We start from the raw sequence: 21,078 nt of genomic DNA, 5'->3' as shown, positions 1-21,078 counted from the left end.
ATGGGTTGAAATGACTTTGTGAAAAACTACCTTTGCGAAGTCAAAGGCTGATTTAGACCCCTGTCCCCGCCCCAACCAAATGGCTCTTTCCTTCTTTCACCCACCTGTCCTTTCTCTCAAGGTGGAAGATCTGAGACTAGGCTACGGCAGTGGGTACTGCAGAGCTGTGAATGGAGTGCACGCCTCTGAGCCTGTGCTGGACAGCAGGAGGAGAAACTCCGCAGTGGAGGTGACGTTTGCCGCTGAGCTGGAGCATTCCAAACCAGAGGCAGATCCCATATCATTACATCAGTCCCAAAGCAGTTCCTCGTTCCCTTTTATTTATACAGACCCAGTCTTTACCACTGACCCTGATCCTGACACTGATCCCAGAGACTACTTTGAGGAAAGGAGTCCTCTAAGCTCCTTCCAAACAAGCTCTAAGTTTGCTGACAATCCCATGAGCACATCTTCTGGCCTTACAAGCAAAGTGAGTCCAGCAAGGCAGCTTACTTACACAGATGTGCCCTATATTCCTTGTACTGGTCAGCAGGTTGATATTATGCCTCCCCAAGTCTTCTTTTATGTGGACAGACCACCCCAGGTGCCCAGGCGGTCTCCAATCATGGCAGAGGAAAGGGAAGGACCAGACAGCTGTCTACAGTCTACTGCAGTGAAGTCAGCCAAAAGAAGCCCAAGGAACATCAGAATGAAGAGCTTTCAGCAAGACTTTCAAGAACTCCAAGAAGCTATGGCCAGGACTACTGGTAGGAGCAATGTGAATGTAGATCTAGAAGAGCAAGATCCAACGATAGGAGATGTATTTGCATATAACATTCAAGAGCCAACCCCTAAACGTTCCCAGAGCCAATCAGACATGAAAACGATCCGATTTCCTTTTGGGTCAGAATTTAGACCCTTAGGGCCTTGTCCTGCTCTCAGTCGTAAAGCTGACCTGTTTACATATATGTTTGCAGAGCAGGAGTTTCCAACAGTTTTAATGGATCAGGGAGCTACAGAAAGGTATGTGCCTAGTGAATCCAGTGATTCTGAGTCAGAGATTCTTAAACCAGACTACTACTCTTTATATGACAAAGGGATAAGGTCACCCATGGCCAGAATCCGCTTGTCTTCTGGTAGTCTACAGCTAGATGAAGAAGATGAAGATGTTTCTTTTGATACGTCAACTACTGAAGATAGGACTTTGCAAAAACCATGTAATTACTTTTTAGCCTAAAATGTGAACCCTATGAACATGTCCAGACCAGTTCCATGTTACTCACTTAGGTGAAACATAAGGCACTTTCTGCAAAAACCATTTTCTTTGTTACTATTCACTAGTATTAAGGGAATCTTCTAAGCTTGGGCACCTAGCTTATGAAAGATCCAGCTACTGCCTCATTCCTCAAGCCTCTCTTCTCTTCCCTCTGAATCATTCTGGAACATGCCCTTTTCTCACCAGCCCTGAGGCAGAGTGAGGTGGGTATTTGTCATCTCTATTATACATTTCCCCATAGAGACATTATAAATGAAGGTCAGGCTCCTCAACACCGAAGAACAATAAGAACAGTAACAATATGGACTGGCATACAAAATTGGCTTCTGATATCATTTAGTGATAACAGACTGACTGTGTTGATCATTCTGTTCTTAAACAACACTGCAACTAAAGGTTTCAGTCCTCATTACTTGTGTGGGGCCCAGTAAAAATGGTTCTGTTTTATGTTAAAAGTTGTCAATTTTTATAACATATATTACAGGGAGCATGGCCCTCTTGTACTTCAGGAACAGAAGGAACATAGATCCTTTCAACAGAATACAAGCTTATAGTTAATCTAGGACTTGGCAGAATTCTAAACCTTGGAAATTCATGAACTGGTCAGTTTCTAAAACCAGACATCTGCTGATGAGGACAATATAATGTTTGACTTATTCTCTATTCTTAACTAGCTATAATATGTAGTGAAAGATAAAAGTTAACATGTTGGTCTGTTAATCTAATTTCTTCTGCAGGAATTTATTTTTTTCCCATATCTTGTTGCATGCATGTAGGCAAGGAAATGAGATGAATAGCATTTTAATAAAGAGTGATGGAAACCCATTTACTTAAAAAATAAGTTGTAAGTATGAACTTCCTTTTGTTTTAATCAATTTCAGAAGTGATTGGCTCTAGCCTATAATTAAGGGAAGGCACAGTTAGAGAACAAGGAAAAGGAGGGAAGCAGGTGAAAATGTATAGTCAGGGATGGAGAAGTGGCAGAAATGGGGTTTAAAAGAAAAAGGATAATACTCCACACTGAGTTAATGAACCAAAATTCTATTCTTGACCCATTCGGGATTTCTCTATTATTCCCCCTTGGAAGGTATAGCATTCTATTTGAGAACTTTATCTTCTTTTTTTTGTTTTAATGGTAAGTGCAACATATTTACAAGATAATGTTAGGTAATGACATCAAAGAAATTATGCAATTATATAAGCAAGTTATTTTTATATATGACTGAATGGATAAAAGGTAGATGGAATAGTTTTCTTACTCTCCTAGTCCTTACACCAGAAAAATCCCTTTTAATAAACCTCACTCTACTGCTTTTCAACATTCCAGCACTTTCCTTCCTGCTCCTGGAACCAAACCCAATAACTCACAAGTCTACAATAGCTATTTCATAATAAGAATATATGAGGCCCAATCACTTATGTATTAATCATATAGATACTCAAAGCTACATTAAGTTCATCTCTGACCTTTTCTATAGGAAAAACCCAAATTCCTTTATGATTATATGCTGTTTCTCATCTCAATTTCCAGAAATCTTTGCACAATTTGTTTCCCCCAGAGAAATACAGGGTTCAAATCTGTATAAGATTTCCTAATAAAACTATATTAGGGTGACCATATAATTTACTGTCTAACCTAATAAGGACATTTTGGAGTAAAAGAGGACTCTATTAATAATTTTGTCAGGACAGGAGACAGAAATCATGACAGATATTCAAGCAGGACAGAAATCAGATATTCTGATTATAGTCCATTGGAGCTATAATCAATGCATAATAAAATTGTGAAGAATATCTTCTAGTTTCCAACGGAAACGCTGATGTTAAAGTTCCAACAATAAATGAAAGGAGAAAGAAGAAATAATTTGAAACAATTAAAATACCATACCCCTCAAAAAAACAAACATTAAGGACCATGAAATTTAAATATTTATTTTTAAATCCCTCTAAAACACTGAAGTATGCTTACCCACAAACAGTTTACAGGACTAATAACTAAAATGAATAAGCAATACGATTTTCTATTCATAATGCAGCTGTGCTGAAAGTTTCAAATAATCAATTTAAAAATTTGTTGATTTTACTTTTATAAAAATATTCATTTGATACATGATATGAGTTGCAAAATTATTACCAGGCCTCTGCAAATTATAAACTGTGATTGAGTTTCAGTTAGTTAGCAGGTGAAAATTTTCACTGAACTATTACTTCAAAATACAATGTGTTAAAAGTAATTATTACAGTATAGGCACCAATGAAAACATTTTCTTGGCATATGACACAACAACAACTTATTCAAGTGTCTGTATTATTACAAAAGAGAAGGAGGTAATGGCCACTGACTAAAAACTTATTCTTCACTTGAAGAACATCTTCTAATATTTGGCAGTTATTGAGCTTTATTAAAATGACTTTTGTGCAAAACCCAAATTGTGCAGACTCAAACAATAAAACATAAACTATCAAAACTAATTAATATCAATAATTCTACAACTACTGAAATACAGCCCCACTTCAGAACTTAGGCAGGCATAATATATATACTGGGCTTATAAGAAAAGGGTATTACCCACGTAACAGTACCATAAATATAACTGAAAATTAACTGTACAATCTAAATTACCTTTGTACGGACAGAAATCATCCAGTACTATGATTATTTTCATATGAATTAGAAAATGCTTATTTAAATACCCTATCAAAAATGAACAAATGATGCGTATGTATTGGATAGTTATGAAGAACAAAAATGTATAAATAGTTTATAGGACATTTTAAGACCATGACAAAAATATGCTGGTGTAAATTATATTCATACCTATTGACCAGGTATTTATAATCACATGATAATCAGCTTCTTTTAAGCTCCCCAAATTCACTCATATAATATGCGATTTGAGTTGATTTTTTAAATGAATCCTTATTCTTCCAGTATTACCAAAAATCCATCCTTGGCTAATTGGTATTGCTTTAACTTCCCAACCATGTTAAATAAGGATCAACCATTTCTTCTATAAGAGAAAGTAAATACTGCACACAAGAGGTACCTCTGTTGCTACATGTTGCCTCTAAACACTACAGACGCAGGGCTCTCAAATGTAATCATTATTGAGCTGCCTGGAATATCATACCCACTTCGTAGAAACATCAATACTTTTCCAGGTTTCATTTCTAAGAGCTTATCAAAAACTTCTGTTTTAAGAATGTGTGGCTTGTTTCTGCTTCCCCACCAATAGTCATTTTTAGAATATGCTGTGTTTAAAAAAAAAAAAGCTTTTTGAAGCTTGATGATTATAAAAGTTGAATATTTACGATGACTTTGAACAACCTGTATGTTTCATGAGTGTACAGTTAACTAAAGATCAAAACATGAAAAGTATTCATCCTAGTAACTTAATTAATAATGATACCTAAAAGCAAAACTGTCTCAAACATTTACTAGAATACAGGTGAAACTATAGTATTAAAAGTTACTCCTTACAAAATAATCTCTTTAAAATAGAAAATGATAAACACCATCACAAAATAGTTGAATAGCTTCTTCCAAATCTTCAATGTTGCAAAGATCCAAAAGGCACATGGAGCTCATGAGTTAAGCATTGTTAAGCTTGAAGTAGCTTTGGTGGGTTTCTCTGGGTCCATATGAAATAGAAGCCAATAACGAGAAGTTTCTTAGGGGGATTCATCTGTTGAACACCTATAAAATTAGGAAAAACTTAAATGATGTATAAGTATGCATGTGTCTATCTTCTATCTGTATGAACTCTCCAGTGAAGGAAGTGATTCAGCAGACAAAACTGTATTGGGTCTCATCATACAGATGCTAAAATATAAGGAAGTTAAAAAAAAATCCCTTCTATGTCTGATTTTACAACTTCCAATTGATTTGTTTGCAAACTGGAAAAGAGAAGGGAGGTTTTCATTAAAAATTAAGGGATTTTAATTAGCCTCCAATTAAAATAAATAAATTAAGAAAAACTAAGGGATTTTAAGAGGGGTTTTAGTTGATGAATATAAATAGGCTTTATCAGCTAAAAAGATCTAGGAGAGTATGTTTTACAGCTGTATAGTTTGTTCCAACTTGATCCCAGCAGCATCACAAATACAAACAAATATAAAGATACACCGAGAAGCCATATAATGGGATTAAGGCTAAGATTAGTATTGCTTTATAACTTGCTTGAGCTAAGAAGTTGTGTTTGTATATGCATTTTAAAAGGGAATTTAACAATTAAATGTAAGAACTTTACTGAGTGTGAACAAAGTTAAAGCAACAGTTCAAGAGACAGTATAGAAACTGAAATCAACCATAAGAACTTTTCAGAATCTTCATTTGAGTTTCTCTACCTAAAATCCTTTCCTTAACTTTTCCTATGGGGGTTAAACTTAATGAACTATAGCACTGAAACTGTGAATAGCACTGTGATAAGAAGAGTGGCAAGAATGAAAGCATTCCTAAATGGTATTTACAAAGGTCCAAATAAGAATATGCCCCCTCACCTTTTGTCTATACTCCTACTAAAAAAAAAAAGGAGAAAAACAACCAGGCCATTTCATTCAGTGGAAAACTACCTTGTAATGTGTGCAGATAATTTCAAAAGCTAATATTTCAGATGGGCAGCAAACAAAACAGTTTTCAATTATATGACTATTAAGAATTGACTTTGTTAGGAATAACCAAAATAAGTAGGTAATCATATTATCACATCATAAATGAACATCCAACAGAAAATGTCAAAATAGTTTTTTAAAAATGACATTTCAAGCTTACTTTTGAAATTTTTCAATTAATTTCTTCACCATTTTATCTGTAATGCCAGGACAGGCAGCTTCGGCCACGGCAATACTTTTCTCCAGTTCTTCGATTGCCTGATTCCTGCTTGCATTATTCTCATCCTGCTGTTTAAGCTGAGAAAAATCAATAGCTATAACATTTAAAATTACTAAACTTCTTAAAATAGATAGCCAAAGCTGATGAATCTGTACTTACTTCAGCAAATGCAGGTGTTATTATCATAGACAAACAGCTCAGGGTTTGTACAAGATCTTGCTCCTTTGAACAAATATTATAGATTATATACATGAAATTAAAATAATCACTCATGTGCATTCATTGGAGTCCTCCCCAAAAAAGACCCAATACAAGGCAAGTCTCCATACATTCTTCTCATCACTCATTCCCATCCATTGTCCAGAGGCCTCTAACTTCTAGGATTACAATTGATATGCACAATTCTATTTTAAAACATACCAATGGTCACTTAAATGACTTCTATGACCTTTTCTTAATTAGTTTGAAACGAATGGCAAATGAAACATACTGTGGACCACAGTGAGGTAGGCAAGCATTTAGGGGTATTAAATTCTAACAATTTCTGGCCATCACACTGTCTCATTTTAAAGTTCAAAAAAGTCTACCAAAAGGAAGTGATCATCTCTGTATACATACGGCCCCATTCTGCAGTTTCTTAGGATCAGGCTTCTTTCGCACAGTGGTAAAGCTCCATTCAGGATGAGTATTATTTTCCCTGCTGGTGGACTCCCTAAAGAGATTGCCAAAGATATTTCTATAAGTTCCAAAATGATACAGCTTGGGAAAAATACCAAATCAGTGCAGACAGGTTCTGAATGAATAATTGTCCCAATGTATAAAAAAATCATTTGATCTCAGTTTCAAATACACACTGCTTTCTGCCAAAGAGTAGCAATGGTACCCAGCTCTAAGTGTATATCAGAATCACATGTGAAGGTCTCTTACTAGATATAAAGCCCTGGCCCAATCCCTTCCCACTGACTAGATCAAGATCTCCTGTAGTGTGGCTTATGTTTTTTTTTCTTTTCCATCTTATTTTATATTGGAGTATAGTTAATTTACATTTTTAAAGGCTCCATGAGTGACTAATGGGCAGCAAAGGCCAACAACCATTAGAACAGAGCAAAGACAACTACCCTGGTACTTTCTAGACCTTTCAAAAGTTGGATAATTTCTCATAAATGCAGATATTATCTGAAGAGATTTGGTGTTGCCTTTGTGTCAATTCAACTAGCAGAGGAGTAAATTCTGGTGTAGCCTACAGACTCTGTAGTCTAAATTAAGTTAAGGAGTTAGAAGCACAAATGTTAGTATAAATGCTGCAGTTAAAAAATAACGCAACTTTTTAGGGGGTACAAATCAGATATAAATGAATATTTCAATGTACCAGTCTGATCACAGTTTGGTACATGGCCAGGAGGTGAGAAATGTTAGTTCTCCAGAGGGGTTTTGCAGGTTCCCAGGAAAGTATGAGAAGACATTGCTCTTTATCACTTTGGGCAAGCTAATAAAACAACTTAAATGCAATCTTGTTCCAAAATTTTGTAATATACTCAAGTATCCACTAGGGGTTAGACTGAGACCATTTAAAACTAAAGAAATTCACTTCTAAGAAGGAAAAGAAAAAACAAACAAAACGTGTTTCCAAATTCATTGTACTTCACAGACCAGGATTTTAAAAGATTTTCACAATTTCTAAAGTCACATTTTAGAATAAGGTTTATATTTTATGCGAGAGAAAGCATATCAGCTCACAGTAAAAGATATGAAATATTGAAATGGGCTATCTACATAAAAAGTAAACAATTGGTACTTACGAATCAGATCCATCAGAATCAGATTCATCATCGCTGTGTCCTTCTGCCTTCCATCTCTTAAATCGATCTATCAGTTCAGTCAGATAAGAAGTCTTCTTTGAATTTTTTACAATGAATTTATGTTTCAGAAGTTCTTTAGCTGTAGGACGCTAAGGAACAAAAAAGGAAGGATGCACCAATATTTCTAGGCTTTTTATGATTGCAAAGAGTGATATGAAATCATTATCAATTATTAAACTGAAAGGTATAAAAGTTTGTCTATAGATATGAAGATAACTAAAATGCCATAGGACAATAGCTAATTCTATTTCCGAAGTGGCTCAAGGCAACCAAATTAAATTCACTACTTTGGTATCAATTTGCTAAAATCCAGTGGGCAAAAGGTGGCTTAGGTACCAGCAAACAAGCAGGCAGGGCTTTCTTCAAAGCAGAGAAACACATGACAGGACTTGGATAATTACGTAAAAATTTTAAAACAAAATCATGCTTTAAAATACTTTTATTATATTTACTGCAAATTGGAAAAAAAAAAGGATGAAAACTAGCAAGGCTATAACTTTTTTATTATCTGCACGCATCATATGACCCCCACATTAATTCCTTCTCCATCACACATTAATTCATATTGCATCTAAATAAAAATACCGTGTGTTGTGGGGGATATTTCCTCCCTAATAATTAATTAATATTCATTAGCAACCTACGATAGTTACATCCAATTGAGATAGTTCTTGTATATTTCTAGTTTCTCACAGTTATCAGGCAGCTTTATTTTAAAAACAAAAAAACAACTGTAATCAAATTTGCCAACTCAATGAACGGAGCTCACTAGACTTCAGGGAAAGTATACAACTTCATGTTGGAATTTCTGAACATTAAATAAAAAATCGTGAAACACCAACAACTTTTCATGAAAAATGAAAACAGTTGAATAAAAATCATTGTACATAGTTATACTTTCTTAATGACATCCTAGAAAATGAACTTTATTTCCCCTTGAAATAGGAAACGATCAACAGAATGAGGAAGATGCTAGGGAACATAGCAAAAAGAGAAGATGCAGAGGAAGGAGAGAAGGAACTACGGATCTTGTCAACAACCGAAAAAAATTAACGACACCGACGGGACAGTCAGGTTCCTGGATGGTCTGTAGACAGTTTCCACAGGCATTGTATTCCTTACTGTTGAACAAACCACATTGGCTCTATGTATATCTGATCACAGAAAACAACGGTCATAGCACATATACTCACAAATGATGGATCTTTGTTCAGGCAAGCATCAATAAACTCCTTAAAGGATTTCGTAAAGTCTCCGACAAGAGTTGGAGGATTGTTTTTTGGAATAAGAAACAGAACTCTCATTGGGTGCATGTCAGAGTTAGGTGGCTCTCCCTTGGCTAGTTCAATAGCAGTAATTCCCAGTGACCAAATGTCAGCCTAAGGTAAGGAGGAAAGAACAATTACCTTGAAATTTCATCCTAACATTCTGCCACAAAATAACTTGTGGAGTCTAATGGTCATACAATGTTAAAATGTCTCAAGAAATGTGGTGTTAATACATTTTTTATAGAATTCATTTTTTTAGAAAATTATCAAATTCCCTACTTTGTGCCAGGCACTGCATTCCAAGCACTGAGAATTCAGAGGGTGACTAAACCAGACAAAAATTCCTGCTCTCAAGAGGCTTATGTTCTAGTAGAAGAGAAAGATAAATGAATAAACAATAGGATGTCAGATGGTATTAAGTTCTGTGAAGAAAATACAAAATCAGGATAATGGAAAAATGAATGATAAGGTAAAAGGGCTGCAAATTTACACGGGATGGCGAGGGAAGACTATTCTGTGTCCCTAATGTTTAAGCAGAGACCTGATTGAGAGGAAAGTTATTCCAGTTAGAGGGAGAGGCAAGTGCAAAGGTCCTGAGGCCAGAGGGGATTTGCTGTTTTTATGGACCAGTAAAGAGGCCACTGTGGCTGAAATGGGTAGAAAATGGAGGAGAGTGGTAGGAGATGAGGCAGAGGTAGACAAGGGCCAGACAGTAGAGAGCCATGTATGTGATAGTAAGGACTTTGGATTGTATTCCAAGTAGGATGGAAGGTCATTGAAGGGAAGAAGATCCAAATATTCAGTATTACCAGCATCTAGGGAACTTATGATTTAGCAGCAAAATTTGACTTGACTCTAGTTTTAGAAATACTCTTAAGAGGAAGAAGAATTACAGCAATTAAATAGGATAGGATGCTATGTAAAACAATATTAAAAACAAAATAGTTTATAGGTAACACTTCACTTTTGAGTCATAAGCTGACTGCTGGATAACTTCAGGAGCCATCCAAAATGGTGTTCCCACAAAGGTATTTCTTTTTATTTGTGTATCCGTCAGCTGGCCAGCCACTCCAAAGTCAGCAAGTTTCACATCTCCTTGCTCTGAGAGCAAGACGTTGGCAGCTAGGAGGGAAAAGGAAACAAACAAAAAAAACCCTCAGCTTCCTCAGAATGCATCTATTTTTCTCAGGTTCATATTAGACTTCTGTATACCTTTTATGTCTCGGTGAATTTTCTTTTCAGAATGCAGGTAGTCCAGACCTTTCAAAATTTCCTTTAGCATGGTAGCGATCTGGAATTCATCAAATGGACCAGCTCGCAGCTTAGGGGGAAAACACACACACACATACACATGTAAAAGTTTGGAACAATGAAGTTCAAACTTAACATTATCTTTGAAATACAGATAACATTATCTTTGAAATATATATTGCTTATATATAATGAAGCAGTTCTATTTATTAAGCCAGTATTTAAACAATGAGAAAATTCTTAAGGGTGAAGAGAGTTAAGTCAAAGGGCTAAAAGGGTTTTCAATGATTAGATTTTAATGATTAGATTTAATCTTGAAAGATAATATAACTATATATTAGCTTCAAATCTTGAGGTTCTTAAATATTTACATTAAAGATCTAAGGAACATGCTTAAGTAATGACAGATAGGAAAAATATATCAACTACTTAAATTTTGGCATTTGCTGTTTAAAACATTAAATATTTACACTGAACTGATTTTTAGATCAGATGGTCCATAAGATTTCTGCAGCAACCCAATTTGATCATATGGGTCAGTTGTAGCACAGTTCTTAACATTTACATATTTCAAAAACACTGTAAAGCATAGAGCCTTTTTGGAGACTCAGATTTAAGTTTTAGCTAGGAATATAATAATTAAACTATTCAAACTTTCATTGTAAAAAGAAATTCAAATCATGGAGGGATACAGTTTTTCAAATAAATGGAACACATTTCCCTTTCTTCCCCCATCCCTGTACTAAAGCCAGTGGTTTCAACTGCAATACAAGGAAAGCAATGATTAAGTTTCAGGAGAATTTGTAATGGAATATCTGAAAATCTCTCTTTAAAATAAATGGTTATTTTAAAATTCTGGTACCTCATAAAGCACAAACAGTGGACTGTATAATATTATTACAGGAAAGGGTGGGAATCTAAAGTCAGAGCTGAGGTAGAGTTCTGTTTGCTGGAAGGAGGGAAGGGGTGGTGAAAATCAAATATTGCCCACTCTGCCTCACACTGGGAGGGATTCACAGCTCTTTGGCACCTTCTGTATTTCATCTTTCATGAATGCCATATTTATTCTGAATAAAGGGCACTTTCATGTTGAAATTTAACAGCTTAAAATAGAACCCATACTTCGGTCTCACTATTTAATATTAACTATGCTCTGGATATATAGTATACTTCAGGGATGTGTATAGTTCAGTAGGTGCCTTTCCTAGGTAACATTATCTATTTACTTTCAAATGTATCAACTTCCACCCCAAAGTATCTATTTAAACACCAGTGATTAAAGTCATCTAAAAGGTGAAAATGGCATATTATTTTATTGATTGCTGGTAATGAAATTCTGAGGTACTACCAAACAACTTAAAGATAAATGTCAAGTAATACTACCTAAGACTAGTACTTTAGTATCATTGATTATAATGTTGACAGGGCCAGAGGAGGTATATTCTCAGTCATTTAGAAAATTGGGCAAGGTCCATATAAAAGGTACTAGCTATCATTCTGAAGGATTTCTAAAAGTGGTCTGAATAATATAGAATTTTTAAAATATACTTAAGTAAAAACAAATGGGAAAGTGGTCCTACAGACACATTAGCTTATCTGGTATACTTAGGTCCAGTTTAAAATTAAACGCACTCTCACTTAACTGGGTACTGGAGGAGGATGGGAAGGGCATTTCCGTGGCAGGGAAATGGGAGTAGGGTGGTGGCAGAGTTGGGTTTTTCTTGTTCATGTCAGACAGAAAACTATCCCAAACCTTGTGGTTATAATGTTTCCTTAGCCATGATGATAATGATCAGAAAAGGAGAAAAAAGGGAGCTGGAAAGAGAAGGAAAGTAGATGGAATAGAGGTTGCTTTTTAAAAATTTTCAATGCAGCCTTGGGAGAGATGATGCCAAGATCTTGGTCCACTGTCCTTGGAGTGCACAATGGAGCTTCTCTCCAAAGACTGAAGACGTTACCATGTCTCTAATAGCTAACACGTCTACCCCAGGGCAGGGTGCTGGCGTTGTATGATTTGCTTTGTTGTCAACTGAGGATATTCAAGAGAGGGACATTTGCAGGCTTGGGGGTGTTCTCCAACACTCCTTTGACTTCCAGCCAGTCCCTAATGCAGCATGTTTTGCTATGCTTTCTCTTACGGTTAGCATATTGTTTCCAACTTTTTCCCCTGGTGCTCATGTTTTATTCTCTTAACCTTATTATATATGTTTTTGTTGTAAGCCACTTCAATTTTTATTGGAAACAAGTGAGGTATAATCAATTCAATAAAATAACGTACAGTATGCTCAAAGTCTGTTCACACACAACTAGTCTTTTTTAAGAATGGGAGGGAATCTTGAGGTATATATTGTTGTTTTCAGTTGCTAAGGCGTGTCTTATTCTTCGCAACCCCATGGACTGCAGCCTGCCAGACTCCTCTGTCCATGGGATTCTCCAGGCAAGAATACTGGAGTAGGTTGCTGTTTCCTTCACCAGGGGATCTTCCTGACTCAGGGATTGAACCCGCATCTCTTGTATCTTCTATATTGGCAGGCTGGTTCTTTACCAGCTAAGCCTTTGGGGAGAGTCCATATACTATATAGTGTTGAACTTAATTACTGGTCATAATCATATTACACTAGTCAGGCACCAGTTTAATGGGATGAACACTTTTTGCCCAGCATTCCTTTTAATTTCTCTTGTCCCTGGTAGCAGTGCTCTCCTCTAATCCTGATCCTTTCTTATATTCCTCCAAACAATAGCACTCTCCTAATGAAGAATAGTGCATTCTCATCATTTGCTCTCCCTACAAAGTCGAGCCAATGAGGTTTATAATTAAATCACAATAGTATTAAGTGTTAAGGCTAGAAAAAGAAAACTAGAGAGATTACTCATCTAATTTCTTATTTGAACATTTGAGGCACAGGTTAAATAGTCTGCCCAATATTAGCCAGCTAGTCAATGGCAGAACTGGGAATAGGATCTAGGTCTCTTGATTTTTAGCCACTACACAGCTAAGAAAATCTTAAGTTCATTGAATTTATCCTAATTGTCAGTTTTTGACTTAGGCAGAGCTTAGAATGAGATTAAGATCTCACAGTCATTTCATTCAGAGGTTTCATAAAACTGCCCCAACTACTCTTGGGGGATACAGATTGTATTAGTTAGGGCTGGGCCATTGTCCAATGCTTCCCGTTGCTATCAGAGATCCTGATAAAAGCAGCGCACTTGTCTTGCCAGTGCCTACAAAACAGGGAAGTGACATGGTAAACATTCTGGGGGGCCAGTTAAGGTAACTGTGATAAATTTGCAAATGACTCTTAATATTTAAAAAGTAGGAGGAGGCTCCTAGAGCAATTGTGAGGCTTCTTGTGGAACTAATGAATAAACTATTGTTTAATCAAACTACATGACAAGACAAATAGAGCTGAGATCATTTAATAGCGAGAATGAGACCTGACTCCATATGCATGAAGGACTATTAGCCAAAGAAACACCAGTTATGTTCTCTCACTAGACAGGAGCGAGAAAGAAAAAAAAAAAATGAAATGGAGCTTTAGGATGTAAGAATTAGATTAGACACAAAGAAGGATGGCCTAACTCAGCAACTGATTAAGCTGAGATGAATTCCTAGAAGATAAGGCTCTCCATCAAGTTTAATTACCATTTCTTTTGAATGGTTTAAATATGGTTCTGTCTAAAGGAAAGAAAAATCGCTTATGGTCATTTCTGTTCATAGGATTATTTGAAACTTTGGAGGTACTGGCAGTCAATATTAAAGTCTTTAAAAAATATTTGATCACTTTCAGTCAGAAAAATTCATCTCTACTTTAAAAAAAATAAGAATTAAAACATTACTCGGTGATCTTAATCATCAAAACACTTTATTTTTAGAAACAGCAGACTCCAATTTCAAAGGCAGAGCATATTATATGAAAGTCATATAATATTAAAGATGGAAGAAAACTTAGTGCAACTTCTTTGTTTTATAGGATGTCAAAGCCCAAGGAATTTATGTGTCTGGCTTACAGTCACAGACTTAGTTATAAACAGAGGCAGCCCTAGAAACTCAAACTCCCATAGGCCAGCCCAGCAGTCATTATATTACACAAAGTTGTCTCTAGTCATTCACATTGCATTTTAAATACAATGTCATATTAATAAAAAATTTAAAGGGGGAGGGACAACACTGATAGAATCAAACCACATGGGGGAAAACAACCAGTGTTTCTCAATAACATTTTGTGCACAAACACATCTTCATTGATTAGAACTTTTCCCTCACACTGCAGGATTTTAGCAGCCTGGTCTGCTAAAATGGCTGTGGCATTTCCAAGTCATTGTGACAAAAATGCCATCACATTTCCAAGTCACCTAGAGAGAGGCAGAGAGAACTCTGCAGAGAGCTGGGTCTGTAGGGCTTCTTGGTCAAAACCCAAGAACCACATTTAGAAACAGTTATCTGGATGATATCTCTTCAAAAATCTAAGAACATTCAGTTTTCTCAGGGATAAGCATGTAAAGTAAAACATGAAACTGATGGCAGCTCTCACACACTCATTCCTCATTCGGGGGGAATTTTCTTAAGCTGTTTGCATTTCTTGTATACTTTAAGAATGCCAGCAATGCGCAGAACCTGCAATACAGCTGAATCAATGTTAAGAGTAGCAGTCCTGAAGATAGAGTGAACATATTAACGAAAACAACCACCTAACTTGCCCAAAAGCCAATGCTCACTCCAATTAAAAGAAAAAAGTGAAAGTATGGATGTGTGTGTGTAATTGTTTAGAAATACTTACAAGATCCAGCGCTGAACCGCCACCCAGGTATTCCATTATTATCCATAATTTTGAACCCTGTGAAAACCATGAAATAGTTTCATAATTATAAACTTGAGACAAATAACATACTAGCATAAATGTTCAATCTGACATACTAATGTATTAGTTCTAAAATATAGGTTTAAAATTAGTTGTTTGGAACTCAACATATTTTTCCATAGAATATTACAAATGACAGTCAAGTCCTAAGTCTTGACTCTCCCTGAAACCTTTTGAATGTATGATAGCTAAATACTATAAATGACACATTATTGTTGCTTATTGTTAAACTATTAGCAACTTCAATAAAAGTTAGGAAAAAACCATAGCTTTAAATTATTATTTGAATGATGATACTGAAAGGAAATGAATGAGGAGGTAAATGGAGACTTGTAGAAATTTTGAATGGGGCTTCTGAGTGCTTCCCATGTGATTTGAGAGTTTGAGGACACTGGATACTGTACCTTATTTTGGTTTTTGTTTTTTGTTTTAATCTACTTTACAACTTTTATCAGCCATGATTAATGGGCATTTTTTGTACAAATGTAGAAACTAGTAAGAACACTGTAGCCCCCTCTCCCCCAAGGTAAATGGATAAGAGAAAGGGAATGTGTAGCTTGAAAAGCATGATGATTAATTCAGGTAGAATTAACTTCACTGTAAGTTGTATAAGAGGAAATAGAGCTCATAGAGGGAACCCACATATTTGAATTACAAAACAGGTGTGTACACACACACTATTCAGCTGTATCAGACAAAATTTGGAAAACATTAAATTTTCTTTCAGCTACAGTTTGAAATAATGGAGACATCTGTCTCTCTCCATACATTTCATGAGTGGTATTCTCTGAATTTTTTTAGGACCACAGAATTGACTGGAAGCATAATGGTTGGTTTTATTATACTGGCAAATAGCCAAGCTGTGAATGGATTGTATTCTAAAAGTCCATTTTTTTAAGAAACATGTTTGGGATTTGGAAAGCAAGCATTTTGCCACAAAAATAATGCCTAGGTTCCTGGAGCTGCCGCTGCTGCTGCTAACTCACTTCAGTCGTGTCCGACTCTGTGTGACCCCACAGACGGCAGCCCACCAGGCTCCCCCGTCCCTGGGATTCTCCAGTCAAGAACACTGGAGTGGGTTGCCATTTCCTTCTCCAATGCATGAAAGTGAAAAGGGAAATTGAAGTCACTCAGTCGTGTCCGACTCGTAGTGACCCCATGGACCGCAGCCCACCAGGCTCCTCCGTCCATGGGATCTTCTAGGCAAGAGTACTGGAGTGGCTTGCCATTGCCTTCTCCTGTTTCCTGGAGCAGTCCCCTCCAAAAGACAATTTAACACAAAGGTATCCAGAGTATACCTGAAAGAACACCAGAGAAACTACTGTTGATACCATAACAATGTTTCTAGGGGAAAAATGGATTCAGTGTCATGCTTCATGTTGGGATTCTGGGAACACATTTCTCACCTTTACAGTCCCAGCTGCAGGATAAAGATTCTCAAGCTATTGCTGGTAGTCCTGAAACTCTCAAATCCTTGGGAAGGAGGAGTTCCATTCAAAATTTCCAAGTGTCTCTGTGAGGCTGGGGCTTTATGATGGCAGAGAATGGACTCCAGGAAAATGATGATGGGTGTTTAGGGGACACTGTCGTGGGGGGAATAGGCTGTGGCCAAGAGTTAGGGACTGGGGAGGGAAGGTTCCACTAAATTAAGATGCTGACACTATGTAGGATGTCTGAGAGAGAGGAACAATGCCCTCTGCCCATCTTGACACCTGCTCTCTCCTGTCACAACAAGCTAGCTTGAGCTTAGGAGAGAGAGTGGCATCTATAGTAGGAACGAGAGAAAATAAATCCCCATAACAGTGAGAGGGCAGAAGAGTTCCAGTATAGAAATTAGACACTCAGAACATGAGAACTGTGAACTGTTCCTCACAATGCCATACAGCCTGAGAAGCTTGTCTTTTGCCACAGTTTGTTTCTAATAAGTACTATATTCTACCTCATGAATTCAGAATGCTTTCCATGCATGTGACATTTCAAAGAAAAATTAAAAGATCTTACAAAACATGTTTATCTGTTTTGCAGTTCTGCATGAATGAGAACACCTGTTTTCCAAGTTAAAACCAATGTGTGGCTTTTTTTTTTTTTTTTTTTTGGGTACCAATTGAAAACAGAAACTTAGCAACTGACTGCTCGTCACTAAAAAGTATTCATAGAAAGCTTAAAAATGTCATTAACGTTATGACTAAGCAACTTCCAGGTCTGAAATGCTTCCTCTTTGTAAGCGAGCTATTTGGTGGAACTAGGATTCTTCCGAAACAGGCAGGGAACCAGAGCTGTCTGATAGGTTTTCTGGGTGCTTCCTTCTGACTGTCACTTCTGCAGACAAGTGTCGCTGGAGGACGGTTATATGTCTGGACATTCAGACGACTGTGAGGCAGGCAGAGGAACTGAAGCAAAGTGCGAGGGGGCACAGGCAGGAATGGCACGCTGGCGGGGCTCCTGCCTACTCACAGATGCTTAATCCACACAGGCTCTTACTCGTTCCTTGTCCACAGTGGGTCTTAATGAAAACACCAATCACAAGCCAAACCTGACCAAAAATCCCAGATCCTGTGTTTGTATTCTTTTGGGGAACTATAACTATTACCTTTGATTTCTGGTAAAAAACGTTTGCGTTTGAGAATGCAAATATTTGGTCTATTCTTAAATAATTTAAAAGCCTAAGATGATATCTACATAGTGGTTTACAAATCCAAAAGAGCCAAGTGGCTCTAAACCATAACCATATATCCGGTACATTTAAGCATAGGAAGACCCTGCAGGGAAAATGCCACTTTTCTATTTATAAAACGGCCCACACGTTTTAGCAATGGGTTGGAAGGAGTAAGTGTAAAGTCCTGCATCAACATGGGTGGTAAGTTAGGGGTCAGGAAATGGCTCTCTGTTTCAAAATGCAGAAAACCTAAAAAGTAAGTACTTCAGAGTTATACTGTTTACCAGGGAGAAGTTGGAGTCTACTTTTAACAAATCACTGGTATCTGGAGTATCAACTCCATCACCCCATGTGACCTTTGACCCCACTGTGTGCCACTAAAGCAGACATTTGGCGAAGGGGGCAGAAATGCTACTGTGGACCTTGGGATTCATTTGTTCACAGAAAAACAAAAATTTAAAAGAAAAGAACATGCAAAATACCCATGATATGTATTTTCAAGATAACAGATCATAGATCAAGTTCATATACATGAACATAGATCAAGTATATTTTGAATTAAGCAGGTTGGTCTATGAAGCAAATAGCCAAATATAACACTGACCATATAAACCAGCATATGCAAGTAAGATAAACAAGTCACCACTGGGCAAATGTTGTATGAGCCCACTGATCTGAGGAGTCTAGGGTAGGGAAACCAAAGACAGAAATTAGAATGGTGGTTACAAAGGACTATGGTGAGGAGAGAATGGGGAGTTACAGATTAATGGGTACAGAGTTTCGGTTGAGGAAGGTGAAAGCATTCTGGAGATGAATGGTAGAGATGGCTGCACAGTCACTTGAGTTTATGAAATGCCACAGAACTGTACATTTAAAAGGGTTAAAATGATAGCTTTTGTGATGCATATTCTACTACAGTAAAAAAAGAGACAGAATGTAAAATTTTATAGAACTGCAAGGAATAGTAGAGATCACCGTGCCAGAACTTTACCACCTGAGAATAATTTTTTTCCAGTCAAGAATGCCTTGTCTATACCCTAGTCTCATATCAGTTCAGTTCAGTTCAGTTGCTCAGCCATGTCCGACTCTTTGCAACCCCATGGACTGCAGCACGCCAGGCTTCCCTGTCCATCACCAACTCCCAGAGCCCACTCAAACTCATGTCCTTTGAGTGTGTGATGCCATCCAACCATCTCATCCTCTGTCATTGCCTTCTCCTCCCGCCTTCAATCTTTCCCAGCATCAGGGTCTTTTCCAGTGAATCAGTTCTTTGCATCAGGTGGCCAAAGTACTGGAGTTTCAGCTTCAGCATCAGTCCTTCCAATGAATATTCAGGACTGATTCCCTTTAGGATAGATCTGTGGGATCTCCTTGCTGTCCAAGGGAATCTCAAGAGTCTTCTCCAACACCACAGTTCAATAGCATCAATTCTCCTGCACTCAGCTTTCTTTATAGTCCACCTCTCACATTCATACGTGACTACTGGAAAAACCAAAGCTTTAACTAGATGGACCTTTGTTGGAAAAGTAATGTTTCTGCTTTCTAATATGCTGTCTAGGTTGGTCATAACTTTTCTTCCAAGCAGCAAGCATCTTTTAATTTCATGGCTGTAATCACCATCTGCAGTGATTTTGGAGCCCAAAGAAATAGTTCGTCACTGTTTCCATTGTTTCCTGATCTATCTGCCATGAAGTGATGGGACCAGATGCCATGCTCTTAATTTTCTGAATGTTGAGTTTTAAGCCAACTTTTTCACTCTCCTCTTTCACTTTCATCAAGAGGCTCTTTAGTCCTTTGCTTTCTGCCATTAAGTGTGCTGTCATCTGCATATCTGAGGTTATTGATATTTCTCCTGGCAATCTTGATTCCAGCTTGTGCTTCATCCAGCCCAGTATTTCTCATGATGTACTCTGCATATAAGTTACATAAGCAGGGTGACAATATACAGTCTTGACATACTCCTTTCCCAGTTTGGAACCAGTCTATTGTTTCATGTCCAGTTCTAACTGTTGCTTCTTGACCTGCATACAGATTTCTCAGGAAGCAGGTCAAGTGGTCTGGTATGCCCATCTCTTTAAGAATTTTCCAGTTTGTTGTGATCCACACAGTCAAAGGCTTTGGCATAGTTAATAAAGCAGAAGTAGATGTTTTTCTGGAACTCTCTCACTTCTTTGATGATCCAACAGATGTTGGCAATTTGATCTCTGGTTCCTCTGCCTTTTCTAAAACCAGCTTGAACATCTGGAAGTTCACGGTTCACATGAATTTTGAGCATTACTTTGCTAGCATGTGAGATGGGAATGGTAAATCACTTCAGTATTCTTGCCTTGAGAACCCCATGAACAGTATGAAATGGCAAAAACATAGGATACTGAAAGATGAACTCCCCAGGTCGGTAGATGCCCAATATGCTACTAGAGATCAGTGGAGAAATAACTCCAGAAAGAATGAAGAGACGGAGCCAAAGCAAATACGATGCCCAGTTCTGGATGTGACTGGTGATGGAAGTAAAGTCCGATTCTGTAAAGAACAATATTGCATAGGAACCTGGAACGTTAGGTCCATGAATCAAGGCAAGTTGGAGGTGGTCAAACAGGAGATGGCAAGAGTGAATGTCAACATTTTAGGAATCAGCGAACTAGAATGGACTGGAATGGGTGAATTTAACTCAGATGACCATTACATCTACTACTGTGGGCAAGAATCCCTTAGAAGAAATGGAGTAGCCATCATAGTCAACAAAAAGAGTCCAAAATGAAGTGCTTGGATGCAATCTCAAAAGCAAGAGAATGATCTCTGTTCATTTCCAAGGCAAACCATTCAGTATCACAGTAATCCAAGTCTATGCCCCGACCAGTAATGCTGAAGAAGTTGGACGGTTCTCTGAAGACCTACAAAACCTTCTAGAACTAACACCCAAAAAAGATGTCCTTTTCATTAAAGGGGACTGGAATGCAAAAGTAGGAAGTCAAGAAATACCTGGAGTAACAGGCAAATTTGGCCTTGGAGTACAGAATGAAGCAGGGCAAAGGCTAATAGAGTTTTGCCAAGAGAATGCACTGGTCATAGCAAACACCCTCTTCCAGTGACATAAGAGAA

At 37.2% G+C, this 21,078-nt stretch overlaps 2 protein-coding genes across 3 annotated transcripts in view; one reads left to right on the top strand and one right to left on the bottom strand.

The window, feature by feature from the left end:
* Positions 1 to 4,615, top strand: part of FRMD7 (FERM domain containing 7) — a 64,299-nt gene extending 59,684 nt beyond the window's left edge. For both annotated transcript variants that reach the window (XM_043457675.1, XM_043457676.1), the window contains exon 12: positions 122 to 4,615. In XM_043457675.1, coding sequence (XP_043313610.1) covers positions 122 to 1,216 — 1,095 coding nt within the window. In that variant the 3' untranslated portion in view covers positions 1,217 to 4,615. The remainder of the gene's footprint in view (positions 1 to 121) is intronic.
* Positions 3,167 to 21,078, bottom strand: part of STK26 (serine/threonine kinase 26) — a 67,994-nt gene continuing 50,082 nt past the window's right edge. Inside the window, exons 4-12 of the mRNA XM_043457677.1 lie at positions 15,243 to 15,299; positions 10,426 to 10,534; positions 10,178 to 10,335; positions 9,139 to 9,324; positions 7,886 to 8,034; positions 6,705 to 6,798; positions 6,246 to 6,308; positions 6,027 to 6,163; positions 3,167 to 4,952 (exon numbers count right to left, since the gene is read on the bottom strand). Coding sequence (XP_043313612.1) covers positions 4,928 to 4,952; positions 6,027 to 6,163; positions 6,246 to 6,308; positions 6,705 to 6,798; positions 7,886 to 8,034; positions 9,139 to 9,324; positions 10,178 to 10,335; positions 10,426 to 10,534; positions 15,243 to 15,299 — 978 coding nt within the window. The 3' untranslated portion in view covers positions 3,167 to 4,927. The remainder of the gene's footprint in view (positions 4,953 to 6,026; positions 6,164 to 6,245; positions 6,309 to 6,704; positions 6,799 to 7,885; positions 8,035 to 9,138; positions 9,325 to 10,177; positions 10,336 to 10,425; positions 10,535 to 15,242; positions 15,300 to 21,078) is intronic.

Source organism: Cervus canadensis, chromosome X (assembly GCF_019320065.1).
Source record: "Cervus canadensis isolate Bull #8, Minnesota chromosome X, ASM1932006v1, whole genome shotgun sequence".
NCBI classification, from domain to species: domain Eukaryota; kingdom Metazoa; phylum Chordata; class Mammalia; order Artiodactyla; family Cervidae; genus Cervus; species Cervus canadensis.
Note: the sequence above shows the minus strand (reverse complement) of the source record. Positions and strands in the feature narration are given on the sequence as shown.